The sequence below is a fragment of the Pseudochaenichthys georgianus genome, chromosome 13, assembly GCF_902827115.2.
Source record: "Pseudochaenichthys georgianus chromosome 13, fPseGeo1.2, whole genome shotgun sequence".
Taxonomy (NCBI): Eukaryota; Metazoa; Chordata; class Actinopteri; order Perciformes; family Channichthyidae; genus Pseudochaenichthys; species Pseudochaenichthys georgianus.
In genome coordinates this window covers 12,081,967-12,109,414 of record NC_047515.1, presented here as the reverse complement: position 1 = coordinate 12,109,414, position 27,448 = coordinate 12,081,967, and the positions used below count along the sequence as shown (strand labels likewise).

General features: G+C 40.5%; 1 protein-coding gene across 1 annotated transcript in view; it reads right to left on the bottom strand.

Annotated features, from left to right (window-relative positions):
- The window catches only part of lrrc75a (leucine rich repeat containing 75A), an 89,885-nt gene that overhangs the window by 15,576 nt on the left and 46,861 nt on the right, over positions 1-27,448 (bottom strand). Inside the window, exon 4 of the mRNA XM_034096847.2 lies at positions 17,810-17,922. Coding sequence (XP_033952738.1) covers positions 17,810-17,922 — 113 coding nt within the window. The remainder of the gene's footprint in view (positions 1-17,809; positions 17,923-27,448) is intronic.

The window sequence follows — 27,448 nt, the reverse complement described above, 5'->3', positions numbered from 1 at the left end:
TTTTGTTAAACAGGATTGCTTTGTTTTTGGAGCGTAAATGCAATCGGCAGAAAAAAAACTAATGTTAGGCTATCAACAAACTTCATCACGGTTGCTTCTCCGCGCATCACCACCGCTAAGCTAAACACGTGCTCATGCCGGTGTGATGACGTATTTTAGGTTATTTAGTCACTTTTTATCAACCGTTCAAAAAAACATTTTCTTCAAGACGAGGTAACCGGAGGTGTTGAAATGCAAACCCATTTCCGGGTTTTATGACTCCTCATTGCACCACTCTATTGCACTTGTCATTGCCAAGATTATAATTGCCAGAACTTCCATTATTTATTATAACGGCTCTTTATAATCCTCTAAGTGGTGTCATGGAGAATATGTCCACATGTGATCTGTCTGCGGTTAACATAAGCATGAAACTTAGCATACTATTTGCTGAATAAATGGCTTTATTGATAATCACCAAACCACCAATAAGTGGCTTGAAACTAAAAATGGACTAAACATGTATGGTACGTATTATTACACCCTTTACTTAAACAGGGAAGGCCATTGTGAGCAGCCTCTCTTACAGAAGGATGTCTAGCTTTAGCTTCAACTGCCTTCTTTCTAGCTTCTCTGCATCAGTAGGTCTTTGTTAAGCTTCCACTGCCTCACAATGCTTTCATCAACCAATAATTAACTTTGAAGCCAACCAATGTAAAGAAATAATTGCAGGAGGTTCGATACAAAGCAGCAGGAAACAGGCTAGCAGCTCAATGAGTTGCTATAAGCAGCGGAACTTAGAAACTAGGAATGCTACATTTCCAATATATACTCTATTCTAATTCTATGTTTGTTTTGTCAAACATGCAGGATCTCAATATATTGTTGAAAAGGCCTTTAGGATATCTCAAATGTGCTGATTATCAGCCATTCGATGATTCAAATAAAACTGTGTCCCACATTAGTGAAACCCCATATTCACCTTAACTGGCTACTTAATTGTTCATGGCCCGCACAGACACAACAATAACTATTTATAGGGTCTATTATCCTCCTTGGCTAGGTTTTGCCTGAGACAAAGCAGACGAGGAACAGACACTCAGCCTCGCTCCCTGCTGGCTGTCAGAGCAACAGCCAGCCAATCAGCACACAGACAGAACACAACACTGGTCTGCAAACAGTAAGAGAAGGTAAATGGATTATTATTCAAAGAGAATGGAGATCATTAGTTGTGTGTGTGTGTGTGTGTGTGTGTGTGTGTGTGTGTGTGTGTGTGTGTGTGTGTGTGTGTGTGTGTGTGTGTGTGTGTGTGTGTGTGTGTGTGTGTGTGTGTGTGTGTGTGTGTGTGTGTGTGTGTGTGTGTGTGTGTGTGCATAGGCGTATAACAGTGTGTAATGATGGCAAACAATGTTGTGGTCAAGCAAAACCCCAGGATGAACTCATTATGTCCCTTCCAATGTCCTGAAAATGAAAAGCCATTTGGAAAGATGGACGATGAAAGACCAGAGGAGACAGATGGACGGAGGGACAGACAGGCAGTTATTGACCCGATGGCTGTCAGTCAAAATCTTTTCTGCTGAAGCTTTTTGGCTTGCTTCTTGTTTGTTTATTTGTTTGTTTGTAGCCTTTATTTAACCAGGTAAAATCCCATTGAGATCAACAATCTCTTTTTCAAGGGAGACCTGCAGCACATTGGTTACACATAAAAACAACAGAAAACAAAAAGGACATCATACAACATAATTACAGGGGTACAAATTACAACCTATTCACAATGACAGGTATCAAATAACATTTCATCTATCCGAGCTTTAAAATGATGCAGGGGAACCAAAATGCTCAGTTTAAAAAAAAATGTGCATAGTGTTCCAAGCTCGAAGAGCAGCGCACATAAAAGCTTTTGTACCTAAAACAGTCCTAGCACTTGGCACATGAAATAAAATAAAAACACATCCTGGGATCTCAGGCAATAGCTACTGTACTTGCCACTCTCTGTGAGATCAAAGAGCATATATAAGTTGGTAGTTTACCCAACATGGCTTTATATGAACCATGAACAATGTACCAATGACTGAGCCTGAACAGTTAGTGAAGGCAGACCTGCACTGGCATACAGGGTACAGTGATGAGTAAGTACTTTACAGTTAGTAACAAATCTCAGCGCACTGTGATAGGCGGCATCTAACTTGATCAGGTAATGGGCAGGTGCATTCATATAAAAAGGTCACAGAGACTAGCATTTTCCTGGCCTCAAGTGAGAAACAGGACTTGTTTCTGAAAAGAAACCGAGCTTCACCCTTAGCTTTCTAAGCAGATTATTGACCTGAGGTTTAAAAGAGAGACAATCATCAAGCCAGATACCAAGGTATTTATAACAGACAACCATTTTGAGTACTTTTCCTTGCGTAGTAACAATATCCAAAGTGGTCTCTGGTGTCTTTTTGGCTTTTGAAAATAGCATTACCTTAGTTTTATCAACATTTAAAAGAAGCTTAAGTTCAGCGAGCTGAGTCTGAATAATATTAAAAACAGCCTGTAATTTAACAACAGCCTCCTTAATGGAGGGACCTGCACAATACATAACGGTATCGTCCGCATACAAATTGAAAGTTGCTTCATTCACATTTTCACGTAAACTGTTTATATAGATGGAGAATAAAAGTGGTCCTAAGACAGAACCTTGTGGTACACCATTTGTAATGTTTAACCACTCAGAAGTGAGCCCATCAAAGTGAACATATTGGGACCTTTCAGAGGGGTAGTTCACAAACCACCCCACTGCATGGCTGGATATGCCAATACTGAGTAGCCTCTGCTTCAAGATGCGATGATCGACGGTATCAAACGCTTTGAAAAGATCAATAAACAGAGCTGCACAACTCTGCTTATTCTCTAAGATATTAGCAATATCATTCCACACTTTCATTGTGGCAGTGATGGTACTATGTTGCTTTCTGAAACTTGACTGATGTTTACAAAGGATGTCATTTTTAGATAAAAACACCTTTACCAGAACTGACAATTTAGAGATGGGCCTATAATTATTTAATAAAGTGGCCTCCCCTCCTTTTAGTAGAGGCAGGAAATAAGATGACTTCCATATTTTTGGAATTGCATTGGGCTGAGGGAGAGATTAAAAAGAGAAGTAAGAGGTGGTGCAATAAAATATGCAGCTATCTTTAAAAAGAAAGGTTCTACGTTGTCCGGACCAGCCGGTTTCTTAGGATCTAACTTGGTTAAGGCTTCATAAACGGCGTCAATTGTAAATGGAGTAAAACTGAAAGGGTTTTCCAAACCACGTTTTTCAGAGTCACAGACTGTGGTGTTCACAGCAGCAGAGTTAGTAACAGAATCAAACAGAGAGCCACAGGACACAAAATGCTCATTAAAACATTTAAAAATAGAGGTGCTGTCCGATATAGTGCCAGATGCTGCGGTAAGGCAAGGAGGTAGCTCATTACAGATTTCACCGGTGGATAACGATTTTATGGCTTTCCAGAATGTTCTAGAATTATTCAGATAATACTTAGACTTAGCACTTTTGATTTGTGATGTGAAGCTATTCCTTACCTGCCTAAATCGTAGCCATTCTACCTCTGAGCCTGATTGCCTAGCCTTTGCCCAGGCCTTGTTTCTCTCCAGCCTGTCCTCCTACAAAAAAACTACCATATAGGCCGATTGTTCATGCCCTTACTGAGTAGTACGATTTCCTTGTACGATGTGAGGGTCTAAGGATAGAGGGTGTCGTTTTTTCTCATACTGATATTCTGAACAATCTGTGCTGTTGTATTTGCTGTAAAGTGTCTCTACTGTAGGCTATTTTTATTATATGTACAGCACTTTGGCTCGACCAAAAATCGTTTATAAATGTGCTATATAAATAAAACTTGATTTGATTTGACTTATTACGACCCATCAGAGACACGTTTTAAAGTGTATGTTGTTTCTTACATGTCCACTAGAGGTGCTCTAGTGGTCGTGTAAGAAACAACATGCTCCCGGCCCGTTCATTGCAAACGCACCGGAGGGACGTTTATTCACAAATAACCCTCTCTGGAAAATCCTAAATGTGGAATAGTTTGGCCATTAAAATGCTTTTTGATTCGATTTCTGGCGAAAAGTGTATATTGTACTCTTAGAATCCATGTCCAGTCGATGTGTAGGATCTATAGTTTGATAGATATTACGAAGATGATTTGAGGTCTCGCCAGGATAACGTGTATGCAGCTTCCATGTAAAGTTAGCGTGGGTGAAAACAGTTTTTCCGGTCTCGAAGTTTTCATAATAAAACCGGATATATTCCCCTCACTGTCAAATTATTACACAGTGATATCTGCATTACTCATCCACTAAAAAACATCAGTTTATCCTTTTTAAGGATAAACTACTTAATTATGCAATATTGATTGGTTTAAATTGTGTACAATGATTTTGTGTTTTTAACCTTCGATTCATTCGGAGTTTAGACACTACAGTTTCCGGAGACACTGCACTACCCAGCTATCGTTTGGGACTACAACATCCGCCTTGCTTTACAAACCCTGTGATTAGTCATCAAGCCCTGTGATTGGATGTTGGAGTGGCGGTGCGACAAGGTTATGCTGAGCGTCAAACAGCTCTATGAAATGGAATGGAACCACGGCAGACTTTCCAGAACTGGAATTGGGCGGGTCCAGTCCCCCCTCCCCCCCAGCTTTATTTAACAGCTGGTCTTATGTCTGTGACCCCTCCTGTTGTTGATTGATAAGCCTGAAACATGCACTTGTCAAGGTTCAGAGGCACATTTTGCAAATATGGCAGTAGCCATCGATCATCTTAAGATAAGATAAGATATACTTTATTGATCCCAAGTTGGGAAATGTTTTTGTTACAGCAGCATACTACTTTGTTCTACTCCACTACAATTCAGAGGTTAACCTGGTATTTTTACTCCACTACATTTATTTTAGTTACTTTGCAGATTCTGATTAATAAAATATAAACAATCCTTAAATCAGAATTTAGTTACACCTGAGTCAAATTTAGGGAAGGTGATTGTCAAGTGCCAAAATAAACTATGCAATATATTGGACGTTAAGTACTTTGTCAGACTTCATATTTATCTATGGATAACCCCAACGTTTTTTCTTATTCAAAAGAAGACCTTAATTTAATGTATTCTTTAATGTTTAAATAAAGTCTTATTAGTTTGTCTGTTTTGCACATCCTCCTGTTAATGTCTTTGGACGTCATGCACTAAACTGTTTTATTGTAGAGATCACTACAGTATCTTCTTGATATTTTATATTTCTATCATGCCTTCTACTTTCTCCCTATTTTGTATGTAGGCTACTCTTAATATGTAAATGTTTTTATCAAATAAAACGTATTCAACAACTACATTCAATAACGTACTTTAACCACTAGGCGGTGCGTGTTAAAAAACCAGTGGTGTAGTTAATAAAACATAATAATATCAAACATAATATGACTATTAACTTTATTGTGAAATGAAAACAGAACGGCTCTCGATTTGAAGATTATGCATTGTACCATGAACCTGTATAGACCTGTAACAGTCAACTGCATGAGGAGTTGGAAAGGTAGTAAATAATATCTTTAAAAACTACAAAAAAATCCCTTTCTATCAGCTGTGCACCATTATCGTGTAAATATAACCTATCTAGAAATTGGATCAAATATAAAAGTCAGCCGAATTAGTGTTGATACTGCAAGGAGACGTATTGTGTGAAAAGAAATGGAAGATGTTGTTTAATTGTTGATATATTTATGGTCCACATCACGTATTCAGTTTTGGCGGCATTTCTTACAGTTTGTCAAAAGGTCTTCTGATCAGGGCTCTATAAATAAATATCTACGGCAGATATGTAATATTTAATGCAGCCGAACCATGTATTACAATGCCGTTATGTGATGACTTCCAAAGAGAAAAGCAAGAACACTCGGAATAAAGTATTATTTTATTTAAAAAAAAATGTTTTTCTGATTTCATATCGCATAAACACCATATCCCGACATGCATTGCGGCTAAAACAATCGATGTTTTAGCCTATCAAAACCTCTGAAAAAAGAAAGGCGTCTCTCAGAATCGAAAGAGAAAAACCTATGGGAAAAACACAAAAGCATTGTACACAATTTAAACCAATAAATGTCGTATAATTAACAAGGATAAACTGATGTTTTTTAGTTGATGAGTACTGCAGATATCACTGTTAAATCATTTCATCATTGGTTTTATTATGAAAACGTTGAGACCGGAAATACTGTTTTCAACCCGTAACTTTGCATGGAGGCTGCCGCATACCTCAAATCATCTTCGTAATATCCATCAAACTATAGATCCTACATATCGACTGGACGTGGATTCTAAAAGTACAATATACACTTCTCGCTAGAAATCTAATCAAAAATCATTTTAATGGCCTACAATTTAGGATTTTACAGAGAGGGTTATTTGTGAATAAACGACCATCTGTAACGTTTGCATTCAACGGGAGCACTATAGGGCGAAAACTTTAAAACGTAATTATAGAACGTATTAAGCGCTTGAACAAACGACATATTTGGTCGTAATAAGGGCCCGAACAATCGGCCCATTTGGTCGTATGAGTTGGAGGACTTGTTGTTTCTCTCATGTAGGAGACTAGACAATTCAGCAGAAAACCAAGGATTGCCTCGTCCCTTCACTCTAAATTTATGCAGGGGTGCATATCTATCAAAAATTTCCATAAACCCAAGATACAAATAAGACCATGCGGTTTCAACATCATCACACAGATCTATTTTTCCCCAATCAAAGCCAAACAGATCATGAACAAACCCTGCTCCACAAAATGTTTTGTGTCTCTCTTTATTATAATGCGAGGTTTACCCTTTTGGACTTTTGTGTCCCTAATTGTGGCTACAACACAGTGATCACTCAGATCATTTGCAAATACTCCCACAGGTGAGTATTTATAGGGAACATTAGTTAAAATGAGATCAATTAGGGAGGATTTATTTGGGGACTTAATGTTGGGGCGAGTAGGACTGTCAACAATCTGAGTAACATTCAATGAGATACAATGGTTTTTTAAATCCTCTGATACTGCAGTTAACCAGTCCCAGTTAAAATCGCCAAGTAGCACTATTCCCTTGTAGTCTAGTGGAGATAAAAGATTTGCCAACGAAGACAAAGAGTCCTTGACAGCTGAGGGGGGTCTGTAACGGCCCACCACCATGACCTGTTGAACCTTTGCCACTTTGATATTTAAGGCTACAAATTTGAGTTGTTAATTGTTTGCGTAACACACCTGAAAAAATTGTCACAGCAGCATGTTCGAACAAGGCATTATGTGAAGTAGTTGTAGTAGGAGTAGAAAATAAACAAACATAAACATAAAATGTCTCAAAAAAATTAAAATAAAACTGAATTAAAAAGTAAAATATATACATATTGACAGTGAAATAAAGGGCAAAATTACAGCTAACACAATCTAAAAGTAGGATATTATTTGTATTAAATGTGCAAGGAATGGCGTATTAAATTAAATATGTATTGTAAAAGGTACATTAGGTATTGTATAAGGATGGATAAAGAATGGTTTTGAAGGTAAACGTGGTGAAGTCCAGTTATCAAAGAGAAACTATGGCGCTGTAGAGCAATAACTGTACCAATACCCCATGAGGTTTTCCTGTCACCATCTGATTCTCTGCCTCCTTAATACTTATTAGGAAGATGTGTCTCGTCCTTCTGCTGCTAGGTGTATCCCTGCCCTGACAATATATGCTGTTATAAGGCTTGCCTCACACTGTTCTCTGCAGGGGTCTCAGAGTGTGCTTGTACAGCAGAATGGAGACATTGATCTGTGCAGCCGCCTCATTACAAACCACCGAGTGGACTTGTTGAGCACAAAGAAAGGAGTCGTTGTGAAGCAGCAAGACAACAGAGAGCAAGCCTTGTTATTGTTCCTTTGTTTTCATGACTCACAAGCACTACTACTCTCAGTGAACAGACAATAACGGTCAGTCAATTGATATACATGTTGTATTACACGGCTTGGTTGAATCACTCAAAGCTGACGCTGGATGTTGATACACATTTCCGTAGTGACCAAACAGTGGTACTACAACTTCCGTGTCAATCTGTAACGTCATTGGGCCCAAAAATACTTTTCCCCATCGACTTACATTGGGAAAGAGACGTCTTTAAATCAGTGGGAAACTGAGGCCCAATTCCAAACCGCCCCCTACACACTACCCGTCCGTTTGCGCGTTCGCGCGAAGGGTCCACCACATTACAGTAAGTGCTGTTCCAAACCAACTAGTGTTGAGGGGGAGTGGGTTATCAAGACCTCCAATAGCGAGTCTGCATCGGTGCTGACTTCCCCTGCTGCACTACCTGACCGGACTCAACGCTGTGTGTGTCCGTCAGGAAACACACTGTTTACAAGTCGTTCTTGCAAACATTCACTGATAAACTGCGATGTTAACAACCTCATGGTAACCTCATATTTTTAGGATCTTACCTGTGTTTAGTCTAAAAGAGGTAAATGTGTGCATGTAACGGGCCAGCCTCACATTGCATTGTATTATAAAGTTGCGTATATTTACAGGGACTGTTGCAAAAACTAAGAAGCTTATAAACATCAGGTTTAAAACTTAAAGATGTTTACAAAAAAGAAACAGAATTAAAGATTTTTCGAGTTTTATTTTAGTTATTAACTTTTATTTTTTGTCCAAGAGATGCTGATTTGAAACCGTTGTTACTGTACCTATAGTTAACGCATTTCCTGTTTCTGCTGGAGAGAGGGGAGTTTGTTCCAAAGCTTGCTGCTGTATTTACACCCTCCATCTGAAAGGAGGGTGCCTCATTTAGCTCCGAGTGTCACTCCACCACGGAGTGGGAGTGGGTGTGGTTTGGAATTGGGCCTAAATCACCTACCCTGCACAAACGATTTGTATCCCTTATTTAAATCATTCGGGTAATTTCCATTCATTTGACTGAGCCAATACCACGGCTATGCTGCGGATTGGAGGCGGAGCTTAAGGAAAACTTAAGCGCACAAGTTCTATTGGCCCACATATGGGTACTTTTGCTCTCCAGAGTCAGGCCATTTTGACATCAAGTGCCACTGAGCAACTTTCATAGGAATTTATGGCGTCACGCCTCCAACACTGTATCCAGTTCTCTTTATACATCCATCAGACAGATGCTAAGATACTATGCTATGTGCAGTCATATCAATCCGCAAAAAAAAGTTCAAAGGTTAATTTAACGTTGGCATTGGCCAAAACAGACCTTAGTTTTCCTCTATTAAAAAACACTGTGGATCCTTTAAAAAATGTATATTTATTCTGTTTAGAGCATGACATTTTGGATTCAAGATGGCTAAACCATCCCTGGTAAAGGCAAGAGCTGGACGAGAGAGAAATTCGCAGAAGAAGAGAGAGAGGAAATAAATCTTAGTTTTTGTGTTTATAGTTCCCGGTTTTATTTTCTCTGTGTGTCTTAATTACTGTGTTTCCCTCTTGTGCCTGATTGTCTTACTGTGTCCACCTGCTGCCCCTGTGTTTCAACAGCTGTGTCTTGTCTTGTGTATTTAGTCTTGTATTCCCTAGTGTTCTCTGTCAGTTCGTCGCCATTGTTTCCCTGGTTTTGGCTCCTGGATTTTTGTCTGTATACTGTATTTCCGTCGTCTGCCCTCCTGTATCCTCCAAGTCTTCCTGGTTTGTTTTTTATTTGCTCTTTTTCCTTTTCTATTGAGCATGCCTGCTGGTGCATTTTTTAATGTTTGTTTGGAACAGCTTTTTATTTGATAAAGCTCACTTTTTTCTTTTACTTTTATACCCCAATCTCTTCATTCTGTGTCCTGATTTCCTCCTGCTCCTGACAACTATGGACTCTGGCAGTGTTTAAAGACTGGTTAGTGTGAAATAAAATGTGAACAGACTTGGACAGTTAGAGAAAACCTAGATCAGTGCTGCCGCAGTTCAAGCCGTTTGGTACGTAGATGAACAGACTATTTATTCTCAGAGAAACCAACATGATTATCTTTCAACCAGTATTGTGAGTCAAGTCATAGGTTGAATGTAAGCGTATAATAGAATTTAAGCGTATAATAAGTGGGATAATGTGCAGCTGCTCACACCGTCTGTGTTCTTTTTCAATAATTACCAATTTGCTCCACACAAACTGTATATGACCCTTGCTTTGAAGCACTTAAAGACCCCGTGAAGTGTGCGCCTGTGCATGATCTGTTATGCTAATACATATAGTAATGACCAAAATTGTCCATTGAAACCCATATCAAAAGATGTTGGAATAGCAACTAATTTGATGAGTTTTGAATTTGCTGCCGTGAAATCCGCAGTTGACCTCCGCCTTCGTGGGCGTGGTTTGCGAGCTACTGCGTGACGTCACAAGATGGTCGCCCCCGAAGTGTTTACATTCATCACAGTGTATTGTTTCTCTGTTTCAAAGTCGAATTTATCAAAGTTTTTGAGCGAGTATTTTACTGGAAAGTGTGTCGGAGTCGACTGGAAGTGATTGCCAATCGAGAAAACCTGACAATGGAGGCGACAGTGAAGAAAAAGGGAGGAAAAACACACGGGAAGCGATGCATTGCCGCTGGCTGTAGTAATGTCAAGTCTGCCGAAGTGGCGATGTTTCTGTTCCCAAAAGATGAAGGTGAGTCTGGCTGGTGTCATTGTTTCGTAGATTCGTTGATTGTTCATGACAAATAAAGGCCATTGGTCGATTCGAGAGAGAGAGAAAGAGAGACTGAGAGAGTTACAGGGTTGTTGTTAGCATCTAGTGCTAGCTCGGAGCTAACGGAGATTAGCTGTTTCAAGACGGAGAGTCCTCTCCTGTTGGACTGAGAGAGATAACGTCAGCTCAGGGAGGTAAAGGACTCTGAGTGATTAGATTGTAAACTGTAGCCTAAGTTATCTCAGTTGGTTTGGTCATCTATGTAAACAAATATTTCCATCTATGTTAGTTGTATAAAATAGGTTAAGAAATCCTTCCAATGTTTTTTGATTATTGAAATATATGTTTGATATGAGTGTTGAGAGCTGTATCCATAAATCTCTTAATGTTGCCCTCAAAGTGCACCAGATTGATGCCTTTAACTTCAATTTAAAGAAAAACATCTTCCCGGGTGAGGGTGTGAGGTCATCACAAATAAAACAGGTTCACATGGATAGGATACTAGATAAGTGTGCACACTCATTATGTACATTACACATTTTTCTTGGATTTGTTAACACTATAGTCCCTAATATATTTGTAGAAAGGCAGGAAATGGAATTAAATCGAGAAAAACTGTCAAAATCAATAATTTCTCTCACACTTGTATCACTTTCCAAAGTCTCCGCCATGTTTACAATCACAACTGGGCCCATCTTGTGACGTCACCGCCGCTATCGTCTGCAACTTCCGGTAGGCTCAGACGGCCGTTATTATTAAAAAATATTTTTTAATTTTTCATAATGAATTAATCAATAATTAAAATTATGTTAGCCATGAACAGGCACAATGATATGTAAGGAATGAAACTGCCATTTCATTTTGGCGCAAAAACATGCACTTCACTGGCACTTTAAGGCTATATGTGTATTTTGATCCTCAGGAAAAAATTCAGATCAGATTCCTGCTGGGTCTGCCTACAGCCCCATCTTAGTGCAATTTACCTGCAGTAATTGAAGACCTGAATCTGGGAGTTTGTTAGAATGGAGGCCCTTTTCTCTGTACAGAAACATCCTTTACTCCGGTAGAGGCAGAAGTAATTGGCTTGGATATGTGTCTGTGTGTGTCTGTGTGTGTAGAGAGCATTATTGGCCTGTGTTCCATGCAAAAACATGATTCAATCTCATCCAACGCACTGATAATAAAGCATGTCTCTTAATCACTCTGACTGGAGTTCATGACAGCCTGAAGTGCCGACTGCAGCTCTGTGTTGATTTAATCTCGTCCACCAGTCCAGAATTACTGAAGAATAAGAAACCTAATTTCCATTTCTATCTCCAGCTATCGTTTAATGTGATTATAGGTGATGCCTGGCTCTATCAGGGCATTTCTTTGCTTGTTATTTATTTTCAAAAACAAAAGCGTCCTATCATTTGTTGACTGTGAAGGCACTCACACAAACACTCAGCAGGGATAACATCGTATAGCCACATTCAATTGTTGTTTTTCCATCTCTACACTCGCATTCGTCTGCAAGCTGTTTGAAGAGGAGGTGACACAGGGTGTACTAACATCGGAGAAGGAGAGATTTCTATTTTCCTATTTTCTCCGTTCACACAGCAGTGGGCTCCTCTCTCCCTGTCCCCTGCTAGTGTCATTTGTCTCCCATCTGCTCCTACCAGGAGGCATGTTATAGGTTTAGGTTGTGCAGCATCACAGTGAGCAGGTTCACAGCAAATCCAAGTGCAGCAAGGCGATCGTAAAAAAAAATGGAACACAGACAGGGTGAGCCGATCCCGACGCAATTGAAAAATTATCATATTGCGTTCGCTAAGAAACACATTTTCCATTCCACCAACTGCGATGACAACCATGTCATTTAAATGACTGCCGCACTGATTGAGGTGTTTGCCTTGTAAATTGTTTTTTTTCTTTTCCAATTACCCAGTCTTGAAACTCTGCCAGAGCCCATACTGTGTCTGTCTTCTTCTGTTGATTTCTCTCACTACATCTCTGTTTCTTCAACCTCTTTCCTTCTCTTGCGCCCTTTATGTTTCTACACTGAACAAAAATATAAATGCAACACTTTTGTTTTTGCTCCCATATATCATGAGATGAACTCAAAGATCTAAAACATTTTCTATATACACAAAATAACCATTTCTCTCAAATATTGTTCACAAATCTGAAAAAATCTGTGATAGTGATAGTGAGCACTTCTTCTCTCATTCCTGCTGTCAGCATGCCAATTGCACGCTCCCTCAAAACTTGCGACATCTGTGGCATTGTGCTGTGTGATAAAACTGAACATTTTAGAGTGGCCTTTTATTGTGGCCAGCCTAAGCCTATTGTGCCAACCTGTGCAATAATCATGCTGTCTAATCAGCATCTTGATATGCCACACCTGTGAGGTGGGATGGATTATCTCGGCAAAGGAGAAGTGCTCACGATCACAGATTATTTCAGATTTGTGAACAATATTTGAGAGTAATGGTTATTTTGTGTATATAGAAAATGTTTTAGATCTTTGAGTTCATCTCATGCAAAATGGGAGCAAAAACAAAAGTGTTGCATTTATATTTTTGTTCAGTGTATTAAGCCGTCATGAATCCAAAGTGTCATGCTTTCCACAAATATAAAATAAAAAGTCTAAAAGTATTCCACTGTGTTTCTGACAGAGGACTGAATTGAGAATCGTGCAAGATGTGTTTGAGTCTTGACTATGGATGCCAATGTATGGGCTCAGAACAGTCTCATAATACACACATGCACACAGAAGGATTCACACTTGTATTTCATGATCCGCAAAAGGATTCAAACTTGTATTTCCGGATCCACACTTGTGTTTTTCAATGCACACAAATGTGTTCCGTTTCATATACATGTAAATAAAATCCAAATACAGAAAAAAGTTTTACATATGTATTTTTGATCCTCACATATTTGTTTTCCGTTTAAAACCTCTGCACCTGCAAACACAAACCGCTTTCTGTGCATGGATCGCTGTGCATTCGTGTGTGGTTTTTTTGAGACTCCCCTGACGGTCAGCCGATTCGTACTTCTAATTTTTTCTATCAATAGCCAATCAGATATCTCCTCAATTCTAAGCCAATCACATGAGTGCGCCCCCACGAGGGCAGATTTCTTGCGTTCATGACGTAGCGCTTCATGTACGCATTTTGCGCAGTCCGGAGCTGACAGCCCCATGGAGCCTGCCTGCAAGCGCTAATCTCAGGACACCTGCACGATCAGTACGTTGCCACTTTCCGAACAGGAAATGCACGCAAATACAAGCCTTTATATTATTAAGGTACAGCGCCACTTTCCAAACCATTGACGAATGCTTGTGTACACAAAAACGGCAGGCAAAACCGTTTTAAATGTGTGTTTCCTGTATGGCGAATACAGCTGCTTTATGTATGTCTGGATGAAGTTGTTGTGAGTGTGGAGGGAGCAGCTACAGGTTAGCTTAGCCTAATCGATCAGTGCACTACGAAGCCAGTGCTAGAAAGTGAACTGTCAACGGGGGGGGGAGCCCCGCCGGTCATTATCGGCCGATATTCACTCTTAATAGTTTGATCGGTGCTCACTATAAAGGCCGATCAGGAGAGCTGGATCTGATTGATATGGACATAAACGCGAGTGAAGTGTAACCGGACGCGAGAGAGAGATCAGATCAGCTGTTGAGTCTGACGGAGACACGCTGCTCTGCATGATCACCTGATGCTCCGCCCTCTGTTTAGCGAGCTGAAGTGTCATGAACGCAAGAAATCATACCCTCGTGGGGGCACGCTCATGTGATTGGCTTAGAATGAAGGAGACATCTGATTGGCTATAGATAGAAAAAATTACGAATCGGATGAGCGTCAGGGGAGTCTCAAAATACCCACACACGAATTCACAGCGATCCATGCACAGAAAGCGGTTTGTGTTTGCAGGTGCAGAGGTTTTAAACGGAAAACAAATATGTGAGGATCAAAAATACACATGTAAAACTTTTTTCTGTATTTGGATTTTATTTACATGTATATGAAACGGAACACATTTGTGTGCATTGAAAGACACAAGTGTGAATCCTTCTGTGTGCATGTGTGTATTATGAGACTGTTCTGAGCCCATACCAATGTGTATATTTTGTAAATATGTAATTACTAATGTAGTGGATTGTGGTTGATATTTGTAAAGGGAGCATATCATTATTAACTAACTTTGTAACTTTGTCACGGCTTGTGAACATACATGAGGATATCTGGAGTGCCTACCAACCCACTCAGTTGGAGTATATCTTTACTCCCAGCAGCTCAGGAAGAAAGCCCTCAGGATTATAAAAGACCCCCCATCACCACAGCCACAAACTGCTCTGTCTGCTGCCGTCTGGCTCCCGCAGCATCCGGACTAAAACCACCAGACTCAGAGACAGTTTCATCCTAGAGGCAGTAAGACTGTTAAACACCTGAACTGCTGAAGCAAAATCTATAACATTCATCTGGCTTCTACTTAGACATTATTTATCTAATATATCATATTCCATTCACTTGTATATAGACTCTTATTGCACTATTTCACTTTTTACTATTTTACTATTTTTCTTTTTGTATTTATAATTTTTCTGTTTTTCCATGTTATTGTGTTGCACTGTTGGAGGAGCCTGTGACCTAAGATTTTCATCGTCATAACTACACTGTAGCTATGTCCGTATGACCAATAAACGCTTGAACCTATCTGCAATTCTAGAAGCCATTCAGAACTGTTCCAATGTCACATCTAGGCTGTTTGAGTTATTGTTTCTGTTGTCACGGTGGCGTGACATGACAACTGAAACGCCTCCATTGGACTCCTTTGTGTACATCTGTAACATAATGACATCACACTCGCGCTTCTATTGGCTAGCGCCCGAACACATTGTACGTGATAGGCTAAGGGACGGGATATCTCTAAGCGGTTGACCAATGACAACAGAGCTGACCAGCTAACCAATCAGAGCATGGAAACATGTCATCGTAGAGGCACTAAATACATATATGAACCTGAAAATGAGCAAAAAAATGAGGCCCCTTTAACCGCAGAGGGAGAGACCCTGCTTTCACAGAGCTCCACTGACATACACTGAACAAAAATATAAACGCAACACTTTTGTTTTTGCTCCCATTTTTCCTGAGATGAACTCAAAGATCTAAAACATTTTCTATAAACACAAAATAACCATTTCTCTCAAATATTGTTCACAAATCTGAAAAAATCTGTGATCGTGAGCACTTCTCCTTTGCCGAGATAATCCATCCCACCTCACAGGTGTGGCATATCAAGATGCTGATTAGACAGCATGATTATTGCACAGGTGTGCCTTAGGCTGGCCACCATAAAAGGCCACTCTGAAACGTGCAGTTTTGCTTTATTGCGGGGGTCTGGGGGGGTCCGAGATCCAGTCAGTATCTGGTGTGAGGGTTAGGGTTAGGGTAATGTTGTGAATCGAGTGGCCTGTGTTCGTCGTCCATAACATACGCCTGCCCATACCATAACCCCACCACCACCATGGGCCACTCGATTCACAACATTACCCTTACCCTAACCAGTATCCAGTACCAGTAACCAGTAAAAGTGTTGCGTTTATATTTGTGTTCAGTGTAGCAACAAACAAATGAATAGATTGCAGGAAGCCCTATTTTCTCGCCGTTATTTGATTAAAACAATCAACTATTTGTGTCTTTAGCCCAAACTGCACGCACTTTTACAATTTGTACTCCTCATGCAGTAGGATTCCACAGCACCTGTAAACAGACTAATGTGTAAAACGTACGGCCAAAACAAAGCACAGAGAACCCTTTACACATCAAGAGGAAGATGGACTTCATTCTCTGCTCAGGTAGAGTTTACCATTTGTATTACGACTATTAGAATTACTCCATTATATCTTTACATAGCAAATAGGTGTTTTTTTCTATATTGATGTCGTAAATGGTGTTTATAGAAGGAGGCAGATGCTTTCAAAATAAAGCTTAATTGGGACTGCAAGTTGAATGTGGTGTTTTGCATACATAAAGTATTTCATATTGAGAACAGCTGTCAGTAGTTTGAATATAAATATTTGTAGGACGGTGCTTTGCAGATCTGGAGACGCATGTGGATTAGTTGTTGATCGTCGCTTTTAATTACTGATCTGCATAGTTTAATACTGCACCATATATCAAACCCTTTCAAATATCCATTTTCCTTTGGCTGCAGAGATTCAAGATGAGGTAACCACATAATGCAGATGCAAGATGCAAGAGAGGAGAGAGAGCTAACTTCTGTACAGTAACGGATCACAGATAGAACTTCATTTGCAGACTCATCGGGCAACATTTAGATTGGAACTGAAGGTCACACTGAAAGCCAAACAAAATAATGCATATTAAATAGAAAATAACAATACAATTTAGTGAAAAGTGCATGCAAAAAGACAGGGACGTTTAGACAGTGAGAGGGAGATAAAAGGACAACGAGAGACACTGAAGGAGGCACAGAAGGATCCAATCTCATCTCCAACTGTGTCCATGTGATGGTGAGAAAATAAAAAGGCGAAGATATCACTGGATTTTTCCATGGCACCCAAAGGGGCAGCAGATGATGACACACTAAATAATGCTGTACCACACACACACACACACACACACACACACACACACACACACACACACACACACACACACACACACACACACACACACACACACACACACACACACACACACACACACACACACACCCACAGCACACACACACACACACACACACACACACACACACACACACACACACACACACACACACACACACACACACACACACACACCAACACGTTCTCACTCCCATCACGTCATATATTGACGGACGGTCAGGGCCCCTGCCCGTCGCTATATTACGTACGTAACATAGCAACGGGGAGGGGCCCTGACCGTCCGTCAATATATGACGGGATGAGAGTGAGAACGTGTTGCACGCACGCACACACACACACACACACACACACACACACACACACACACACACACACACACACACACACACACACACACACACACACACACACACACACACACACACACACACACACACACACACACACACACACACACACACACACACACACACACACACACACACACACACGCAGACACTCACCAGGCCTGAGGTTTCCTCTTGAGCAGACCATGTCTCCTCCACTGAGAGTGGGGGCTGAGATGGTAGGTCAGCTGACGACAAACCTTCTCCATCGCCCCGAGAGAGTCGCCCTCCTGTGGACAGGCAGAGACACAAAGTATCAGCACAGTTATAATCAATCAATCAATCAATCAGAATAACGCCAGAGTAGAGTAACACACACAATCGGCTTGTGGGATGTGTTCTGAAAAGCTATTGGTCTAAATGCAGGCTAATCACAGAGCACAGTCTAAATTACACACATATTATTATAATATGTGAGCTTGGGAGTGATATTTTCTGTTTACCCCACATGCACTCCCACACAGAAATACTATAACAAGGTATAAAAGGAATAAAAGGAATAAAAGCTAAAACGTAGGATTGGAACGGAATTATTCTTGCGCATCAAAATGTATATACCGTGTTTAATCCCTGGTACACTTCAAAAATCAAAGTGGTGTTAATATGTGAAGATTATACTGTTGAGCAAAAACCTGTTAAGTATCACAGAGCTTATTTTCTGCAATAAACCAAAGTTTTGTCGAGGCAGCCCTTGCAATGCTAACTTCCTGGTCGGCCAACACAAATACATCAACACTGCGCCACTCTGACAGTGAATGAGTCATCTGTCAATAGTTCAGAACATAGGACATACGCATATTTGGAACAGGGTTTTACGCGTATTTTGAACAAGGTTTTGACGCTGTCAGTGAAAGTCATTACAGTAAACAGAGAAAGTGGGAAAGGGAGGGTAATTGTCAGGTTGGACAGGACACCATGACAGAATTAGAAGGAGCAGTGAGGTGTTTCAGCAGCAACAGGAGAAAAGCCACAAGGATGTCATTAAAGGATGTGAGGACCAATGGAGCAAAGAATTAGCAAACACACCTTCTGTCAACGGGTGTGTTTTGTATTTGACAGGAGATACACACAGTACACACACACACACACACACACACACACACTGTGATGCTGGGGAAGTCAACGCTACATGCTGCGCTGATTGAATGCATCCGTAATCACTCCCTATTTGCTGCCTAGTATGCTACATGTTATTGACTTTGTGTTATTGTCTGTTTTTGTTCCATGCAGTGCGCTCCGATGGAATTTAAATGTGTTTGTGTAAGCATGCACACGACTTTCCCGCAATTAAATTAGCACCCCTTAGCTTGATCCTCAGCTGACTGACATGTAAGTGTTGTGATGTAAGATAATAATGAATTTTAAGCATCCCACGTCCAAATATACAACTAAATGTGTGGATGGGAAAGTATTTTTTTTAATGTAGTTTTAAGTAATTTTAAAGTGGCCCTATTATGCTTTTGGGGCTTTTCCCTTTCCTGTAGTCAGTGGGATATATGTTTGTGGGCATGAAAAAGGCTCAAATCCCAACGTTTTCTCTCCCACACTCTCCCCCCCCTGACTGAGGCACTCCATTGGACTCCTTTTTTTACTTCTGTAACATCGTGACATCAATGTATTACACTCGAGCTTCTATTGGCTAGCGCTCAAACACATTGTACGAGATGGGCTAAGGGGCGGGACATCTCTAAGTGGTGGAACATAGCCGGCCAGCTAACCAATCAGAGCAGACTGGGCTGTGGTTTCAGACAGAGGGTGAAAAGAGGTGCTGAATTTCTGTATGAGAAATATAAATAGCTTTTTGAACATTAAAGCATGGAGACATGTCACATGTGAGCACAAATACAAATATGAACCTGAGCATAATAGGCCCATTTGGAGTCATTTTAATTTTCACAAGATACAAGGTACTGACGCACTGTTTCATCTCAACCTGTCTGCCTCCATGTCACAAGAACCTTCAACAGTACCATAACAGATAGAGAGAGAGAGAGAGAGAGTGTGTGTGTGTGTGTGTGTGTGTGTGTGTGTGTGTGTGTGTGTGTGTGTGTGTGTGTGTGTGTGTGTGTGTGTGTGTGTGTGTGTGTGTGTGTGTGTGTGTGTGTGTGTGTGTGTGTGTGTGTGTGTGTGTGTGTGTGTGTGACTGTATTGAAATGGATTTATTCAGGTGGTGAGTCAGGTTTCCAGGTCCCATTCTGAAACAGATGGTGAACGGAAGACGTGACATCAACAAAATGATTCAGCTCCCTAAACTGTGAGGCATCACATTGGTGTTCACGTGTGTGTGTGTGTGTGTGTGTGTGTGTGTGTGTGTGTGTGTGTGTGTGTGTGTGGCGCGTGTGTGTGTGTGTGTGTGTGTGTGTGTGTGTGTGTGTGTGTGTGTGTGTGTGTGTGTGTGTGTGTGTGTGTGTGTGTGTGTGTGTGTGTGTGAGAGAGGGAGCGTGTGGATTTTTTACAGGGTAGAAATGTAATAGTAAAACAGAAAAACAATCTTCAAGCTGACAGCTTTTGTGAAAGTGGATAAATTGAGACCCGGAGGGCAGCATAGAAACCTTTATTTGACTTCCTCCGCTGCCAGATGAATTTCTTTCTTTTTTCAATTAAAATGAAGCGATAATGGTTTGTGGTGAAACTGTGAAGATGTTCCTGTTAAAGTGTCTGTGTGGTCGGTGGAGTTGAGGACACATTGCATATATAGTGTACATTTGCAGTTTAACATTCATAGTGAAAGAACGTGTTTCCATCATTTTTCATAGTCTCACTTATTTGCCCAGTTCTATACATATCTATGTTACAGTATAGATATGTTGTTATTGCATATTTTCCATTCTTATTTGTAGTACCTAAGTCATCTTTTTATGTTTCTTCCTTGCATCTCCACTCAAATGTAACTTGCACATTTGAATAACGTTAACATTTTTTTTTTTTAAATGTTATATTTGTCATGCCCTTTTATCTAAAGTGGTTTAAATTAAAACATTTTGTCTCTATCTTCACTTTTGCTGTAACTATGTACATTTCCCCTCTGTGGGACGATTAAAGGTATTATGATTCTGATTCTGCCTTGTTCACGTGTAAGCTGCTTGTTTCTAATGTGATGGTGATAATAAATGTTTGCCGTTGGTACGCATTGGAAATGACTATTTTTCCTTATCGGGAGCAATACTATCATTTTTAAATCAATAAAATCATAACATCTATATTGTGAGTCAAGTCGTAGGTTATCTGGGTTTTAGACGTGTTATAAGCTAGATAATGTGCAGCGAGGTGGTAATTAAAAAGAAATCACTGACATCCTGAACCTGATCACCCAGTCAGCATGCCGCTGTGTCCTTGGGCAAGACACCTCAAATTGCTCCTGTGGGTATTGTCCACAGTATTAATGTATTACACGTCTCATATACAGTACTGTATGTAATATAATGTAATCTAAGCGCTTTGAGTACTTGGAAAAGCACTAGAATAAATGCCATTAATTATTATTATTAATGACCATCTCAGTGCACATTATCCCTTACATATTTCATCATATTATATTAGAATGAATACTTTATTGTACATTTGGATACATTTTAAGGCTCAAAATCTAACCAATCACTGCCATTTGTACAATGTTTGAGTTTTCAGACAAACCTTTTGGACCCACATCACTGCGGTGCTTCTTTGTAGTCTTAGTTGAGGCGTATTGATGTTGTGCTTTGTACCGACACTCTGGTTAATGTACAGTAATGAGAGGTCTTACCATGTCAATGAAGCTTCTAGAATGGTGTTGAAGGGAAGGAGAGAGCCGGGTCGATGAGCAGCATCTGCAGCCCCCCCTCAGCACCTTGTGGCCTCACTGTGGCCTTTTCTACATGTCACTGCACCATGCCCTCCCTCGCACTCATCCCCTTCCTTTCCACTCTTCTTCTCCTTAGTTCTTTTTAGCCCCGGTTGTGCTGCCTCCCTCCCTCTCTCCCTTCCCCCCTCCTCTTGTTACATTATTGATACAGAACACATCTATGAACCTTTCCAGTCTCCAGAGAACAGATGACCTCTCCTCTGTCTCCATCCCTTTATCTTATTTGTCCATCTGCTTCATTTCTATTCATTCCCCTCAGGTCAGACTGATGATGAATTATTTTGCACGGTACAAATGTAACCATTATTTCAGTCCTATTCTTCACTGCATGCCCTTCCCTGCTCTGGTGAATTACTGCACAATGGTTCCATTCTGCAGATGAATTGTTTGGATAATTCAATCTGTAAACTCTCGTATTATTGGTGCAGAGGAAGAACTGACTCTGAATCATGGCTGGATCTCAGATCTCACTTATGTACTTCAATTCCACATTTATTTTATCATGCTTATTTTTGTGTTCCCATTATAAAAGCTGCACACAAATCCATGAATCCATGCCAGTTCTAATGTTATATTTTTTACATCTCTCTCACCTTGACTTCACATTTACCTTATGGTTGAATATAGATATTGTAAAGTGAACAGATTGGGAATCACTGTATGTTGTAGGAACTGTAGACATAGCGTTTCTTTGAGTGGGCAGATATCTGCTAGTGGCACATGTTGCTTTACAGTGTATTGAGAGAGTTGTAGAACTGGGGTGTGATCTGAGATATTACCTGTGTCTACAAATCACTGTAAACAGCCAGAGTTTGGAATTAGGAAACCTTGTGAACAGAGAATGCACTTTTATTGTCCTTTTATCTTATCAGTATTTTACCCTTTTAGGCAGATACTGTATAAGTGCGGTGAAGTTGATTAAGATTAACTTTATTATTCCCACAGGGGAAATATAGTTATTCACTCTGGTGTTATTTACATTACACACATAGGCGGAAATACCCCCAGCATTAGCGTTAGCATTAGCGGAGAGCATCAGAGCGAAGGGGCCTGGGAGAAAAAATGATTTCAGTGCCTTGCTCAAGTACATCTTTGCAGTGTCCAGGAGGCAAACTGGCACCTCTACAGCTACCAGTCCACATTCTGTACTTGGTCCACTTGGGACTTGATCTGGCAACCCTTCAATTCCCAAGCCTAGTCCCCGCAGGCCTATAGGACTGCAGAATACGATAGTGAAATGGCTAAAACAGTAAAACAAAAGAAAAATCAGGAAAGGTTTTGAATAAAAGCATATGTTAAGAAGGAGAATCACTGATTTTTGGGCTCGGACTAACGTCGCTTTGCTCCTTTAGTTTTCAGCCGGGGAACTATAACAATCAAAATATTGCATATTGGGACGTAAGTGAACCTTAAAAATGTATTCCAAAACAGCTCTAACAGTGAGTGATGTAATCACGTATCCTTGGTTCTGGTTAAAAACGGAGTTCTACAGCCTGGAGGCGATCAACAGAGTCTCGGTTCAGGAAAGTAAAAGATGAGACAGACTAGGTGTGAAATGGGAAAAATAAAAAGAGGACAAAGAAAGAGAAAATAACTGAGAGAAAATTAAAGCAGCTGCAGTGACAAAGCAGCGACTTTTCAGCTGCTGTAAGTGTAGATTCAGGCTGCGGCCCCACGAGGACGAAAACGGCTAAACGCATAGGATTAACGCAAACGCAATCGCAAACGGCTTCCGTCCACATGCAATAATTATCCGGATAGTGTCTGCCCACACGAGACCGCTCCGTTTAGCTCCAACCGCTGGAGAAGCTGCAGTACATATGCAGGAGCCTCTACGTGGCGCTGTAACTTCCTCCACAAAAGCAGCGAAGAAGCACGGTTGTCATGGTTGCCCTTCTGTTTATTCTCCGCGGTGGGGGCCGAAGGAACCGGGCAGAGTTTTTCGCCAGTCAGCGTGTATTAAAGTTGAAATCTTCCGGACAAAATTATAAAAGTGCCGGTCAAAGGTCTTCTTTGTTATTTATTGAGCTTTAAAACAAATGAATAACGACTCTATATAATATAATGATAAAATACACGGAGCCTCTCTTTTTCCTCCTTCTCTTCGGACAGCGTCAGTGTCTGTCTCATGCAGCAGCTCATCCAGTAATGAGTGACCCGGCCGACAGTAAAAAATAAACATATTTATAACTAGTTTAGGGAGTTTGAGAGGTAATTAAAATAGCTAAGGGTGATGATCTGACTTGAAGTGTGTGTTTTGCTGCAGCGGGAGGAGCTGCAGGTGAGCAGAGCTGCGTGTCTCCGTCCTGTCAGATTAGACTTCACTCGCGAGAGAAAGATAAATAATCTGAATTCAGGATGCAGTTTACTTTGACGTGGGGGTGAGCAGCAGAGGTGGGGAGAGGCGGGGCTATTGCCTCATTATTATTGCTGTAGATGTTGCACAAACAACTGTAGCATGGTCAATAGCGTCCGGAGCACGATAGCAACTCTGCGATTCGCCATTGTTGTTGTTGTTGTTGGTGGCGAAACACTTCAGCACTGGCGCGGGGTAAGCGGAGGTGAGCAGAAGAGGTGGGGAGAGGCGGGGCTATTGCGCAATCACTATCAGTGATCTGAAAATGTCCGTATAGGGCGCACACACGGAGCTGTTTGACCCCCCAGAGAGTGGCGTATGCATTTCTATCCACCTTGGGACCCGTTGTCGTTTCCTCAGTCGTTTAGTGCCATATTCGGTCGTCCTCGTGTGGCCGAACGGTCTATATGACACTAAACAGTAACGCAAACGACCGAATTCGTCCTCGTGGGGCCGCAGCCTCACAAGCAGTCAAACTGCAATGAAAAGAGCTTTCACACACTATGGAGGCTGCTGTGTGCCTGAGGAGAAAAGTGTGTGAGTATGGGAGAGGAAGTGAAAGGGAGAAACTAAGTGAGAGCATGCCTGCTTATACACATGTACGTGTGTGTGTTTTAATGAACGTGTGTATTTTCCAGTGTCAGTGTGGTTTTTTGTAAAAGGGTTGCTTGAGAAAAGGTCTGTGAGCATTTAGATCAACAGATTGAGGATTAGTGAGTTATCAGGAAGTGTTGCTTTAATGTAAATTCATGAGCAGAGCGAAGAGCTCAGATTGCTCTCCCTGCAGCTGTATCTGCAATCTGCTAATGCACATTCTCTCTGCTGCAGCTGCACATTACTTTAAACCACATGCAGGCCTTTATGTGAAGCAGCTACAGGAAATGTCTTATTGAGCCTGAAATCACCCCCTATTGACTCCTGTTGTAGACTATAGACCGGATTACTAAATGTGAGATTTCAGATTTCTGTGATGGCTAAGGGGCGGGACACCTCTAAACATTTGAACAATGGCAACAGAGCCGGCCAGCTGACCAATCAGAGCAGACTGGGCTCTGGTTTCAGAAAGAGGGTGAAAAGAGGTGTGCAGCATGAGTATGAGAACAATAAAGAGCTTTTTGAACATTAAAGGATGTGAAGATGCCGTGTCGACCAACAAATCCCCAACGCATCACATACAAGAGGTAAAGATAAGAAAATATTTGTTTACAAGAATAAATTGAATACTTGATTCTGATTGGTCAATTTGGACATTCCAGAGGTTGTTCATTTTCACTAACAGACCGATGTTAAGGAGGGTCAAGGGACTATTTGCAGTCATATCAATCCACAGAAAGAAGGCCGGTCAATTAAACGTCAGCTGTGGACGAGACAAATATACGTTTTCTCCATGAGGATCTCGATGCGATCAGTGTTCAATTACCACCTCTAAGCATATTATCCCTTACATATTGTATAACAGTAACATTAAACATTTCAATGGGAATTCATTCCCCTAACGCAACATAGTGCATTATCAGAGAGCCAGTATATGCACTTCCTAATATTGATTTTGATAAAGCAACAGTGTTGTACTTGATTTATTAATGGATATGATAATATTAACCATAAAATAAATTAATATTGGAATAAACTCTTTCTGGATAGACTGTAATCTAATTACACGCCTTTGCATTCATGTATTTCTATTATTATCCATTCACTGGAGCGTGTTTTATGCGTGTTTTAGCAACTTCACTAATATCACTGTGTACTGCAGATTGAAATGAGCTATTAGCTCAAATCTGGCATAAAACATCACTTCTCTATGTTGAGATTATTCTATTTGTATGCATTGTCCTTGTTTAAATAAATACTTAATGTACCTTAGATACAAAGTTTATATTTTAGATATTTAAATGAAGAATATTTTCTGCCGTCTGTAGCATACAATGACTGTTTTCAGTGGGTGAATTGGAATGTCATTTTGTTTCTTGTATATCCCTAAATTATATGATATTAATGCACTAAAACAACAACAATAATCTATTATTCTTGACTAAACAGGTGTTTAGTTCCTTTGTGTATAACGGATATGTTAGGCAGTCTGTAGCTAGTAATTGGCAATGCTCATGTTTGCTTATCTACTCATTTGCGCTTTAACAATGTGCAGACTGTAACAGCATGACTGATTTTTCTAAATGCTTAGTGTTTTACTCCTTTTGTGTGCTCCCTTATTGAGTATTTTATATAAATAATATAATGCTTGATTTACTTGTCCTCTTTCTCTTTTCAGATTGTTTGTTTTTCTCATTAAGTTGGGGGCAGGCTGGTCGAATAAGCCTGTGACATATTGACCTTAAATTTCTTATTTTCTTTCATTATCCATCCTAAATGGAAAAAGCTTTCACCATATCACAACCAGAGCTGAATAAATAGCACAGAGGCAGCATGTCATGTGTCCTGAATGTCATATTGGGGAAACAACGTCCCTAAAAACATGTTCCCTCTGCACAGCAGCCGTTATCAGCTACCTGGAGTCAGAGCAGCTTGTGTGTGTTGGGAATACTCTTGATGGAAATGTCCTCTCTGGAGAAAGGTTGTCAACCAATGTGTCTGGGTGGCTTTGCAGTCTTTGGGCTGCACTAATGAAAAAGGATGTAGGGATGTTAATCAAGTCACTTTAATCCACTATTTAAGTCAGTAATAACGAAGAGTTGTGTATTTTTTCAAAGAAAGGGCCAATTAGGATTAATGAACCTTTGATGTTGGGGATACGGCCGCTTTAGGGAACACTTTTGCAACTTTAAAGTGTTTGGGAAAAGTCGGACTTCCAAACATGGACAAACCCATTGTTAAACAATTAACATTTTAAACAAAAACAGTCGGCAGTTTTTCAAATGCAACCGTATTTTTTTGTTACACACATGTACATGAACACAGTGAAATGTGACCTTTGCATTTGACCCATCCTAGTCTGGAGCTATAGAGTGGTGCAGTAAGGAATCCTAAAAACCCGGATATTAGTTAAAAAGAATTCTCTAAGTCAATCGTTTTTCAAACATGTTTGTGGTTAAAAGCATGCACATAGGTCTGAGGTACATTAGACACAAGCTTACGAGATTTTGACATTGTGTTCTACGAGACAAAACACATCAGTAAATACTCCATTCTTGAATCGCTAAAGCTTCTATAGTCATAAAAATGGCAGTTGCTAAGAAGTGACTAAAATAAACTGTGCTGACATCATACACGCTTGCCATAAGTTACCTTTAGCATAGTGGGTGGTGATGCGCAGCCATGCGACCGTGATGTAATTTGGTTGGTGTTTAATATGTGGAGATTACCCTGCTGAATAAAACATGATGAGTATCATAAAGGTGTTGCCACAGAGCTTGTTTTCTGCAATATACAGAAATCCAACGGGGAAACCTCATTGTTTTTTGGTTGCAAACTCTAAGCCTACAAAAATACATCATCACTGCGTCCTATATGTATGCTGGGGAGCCATGGGGGGTTTGTGGTGCCTTGCTTAAGGTCACCACAGCAATGCCCAGGAGGTGAACTGGGACCAGCACCAATC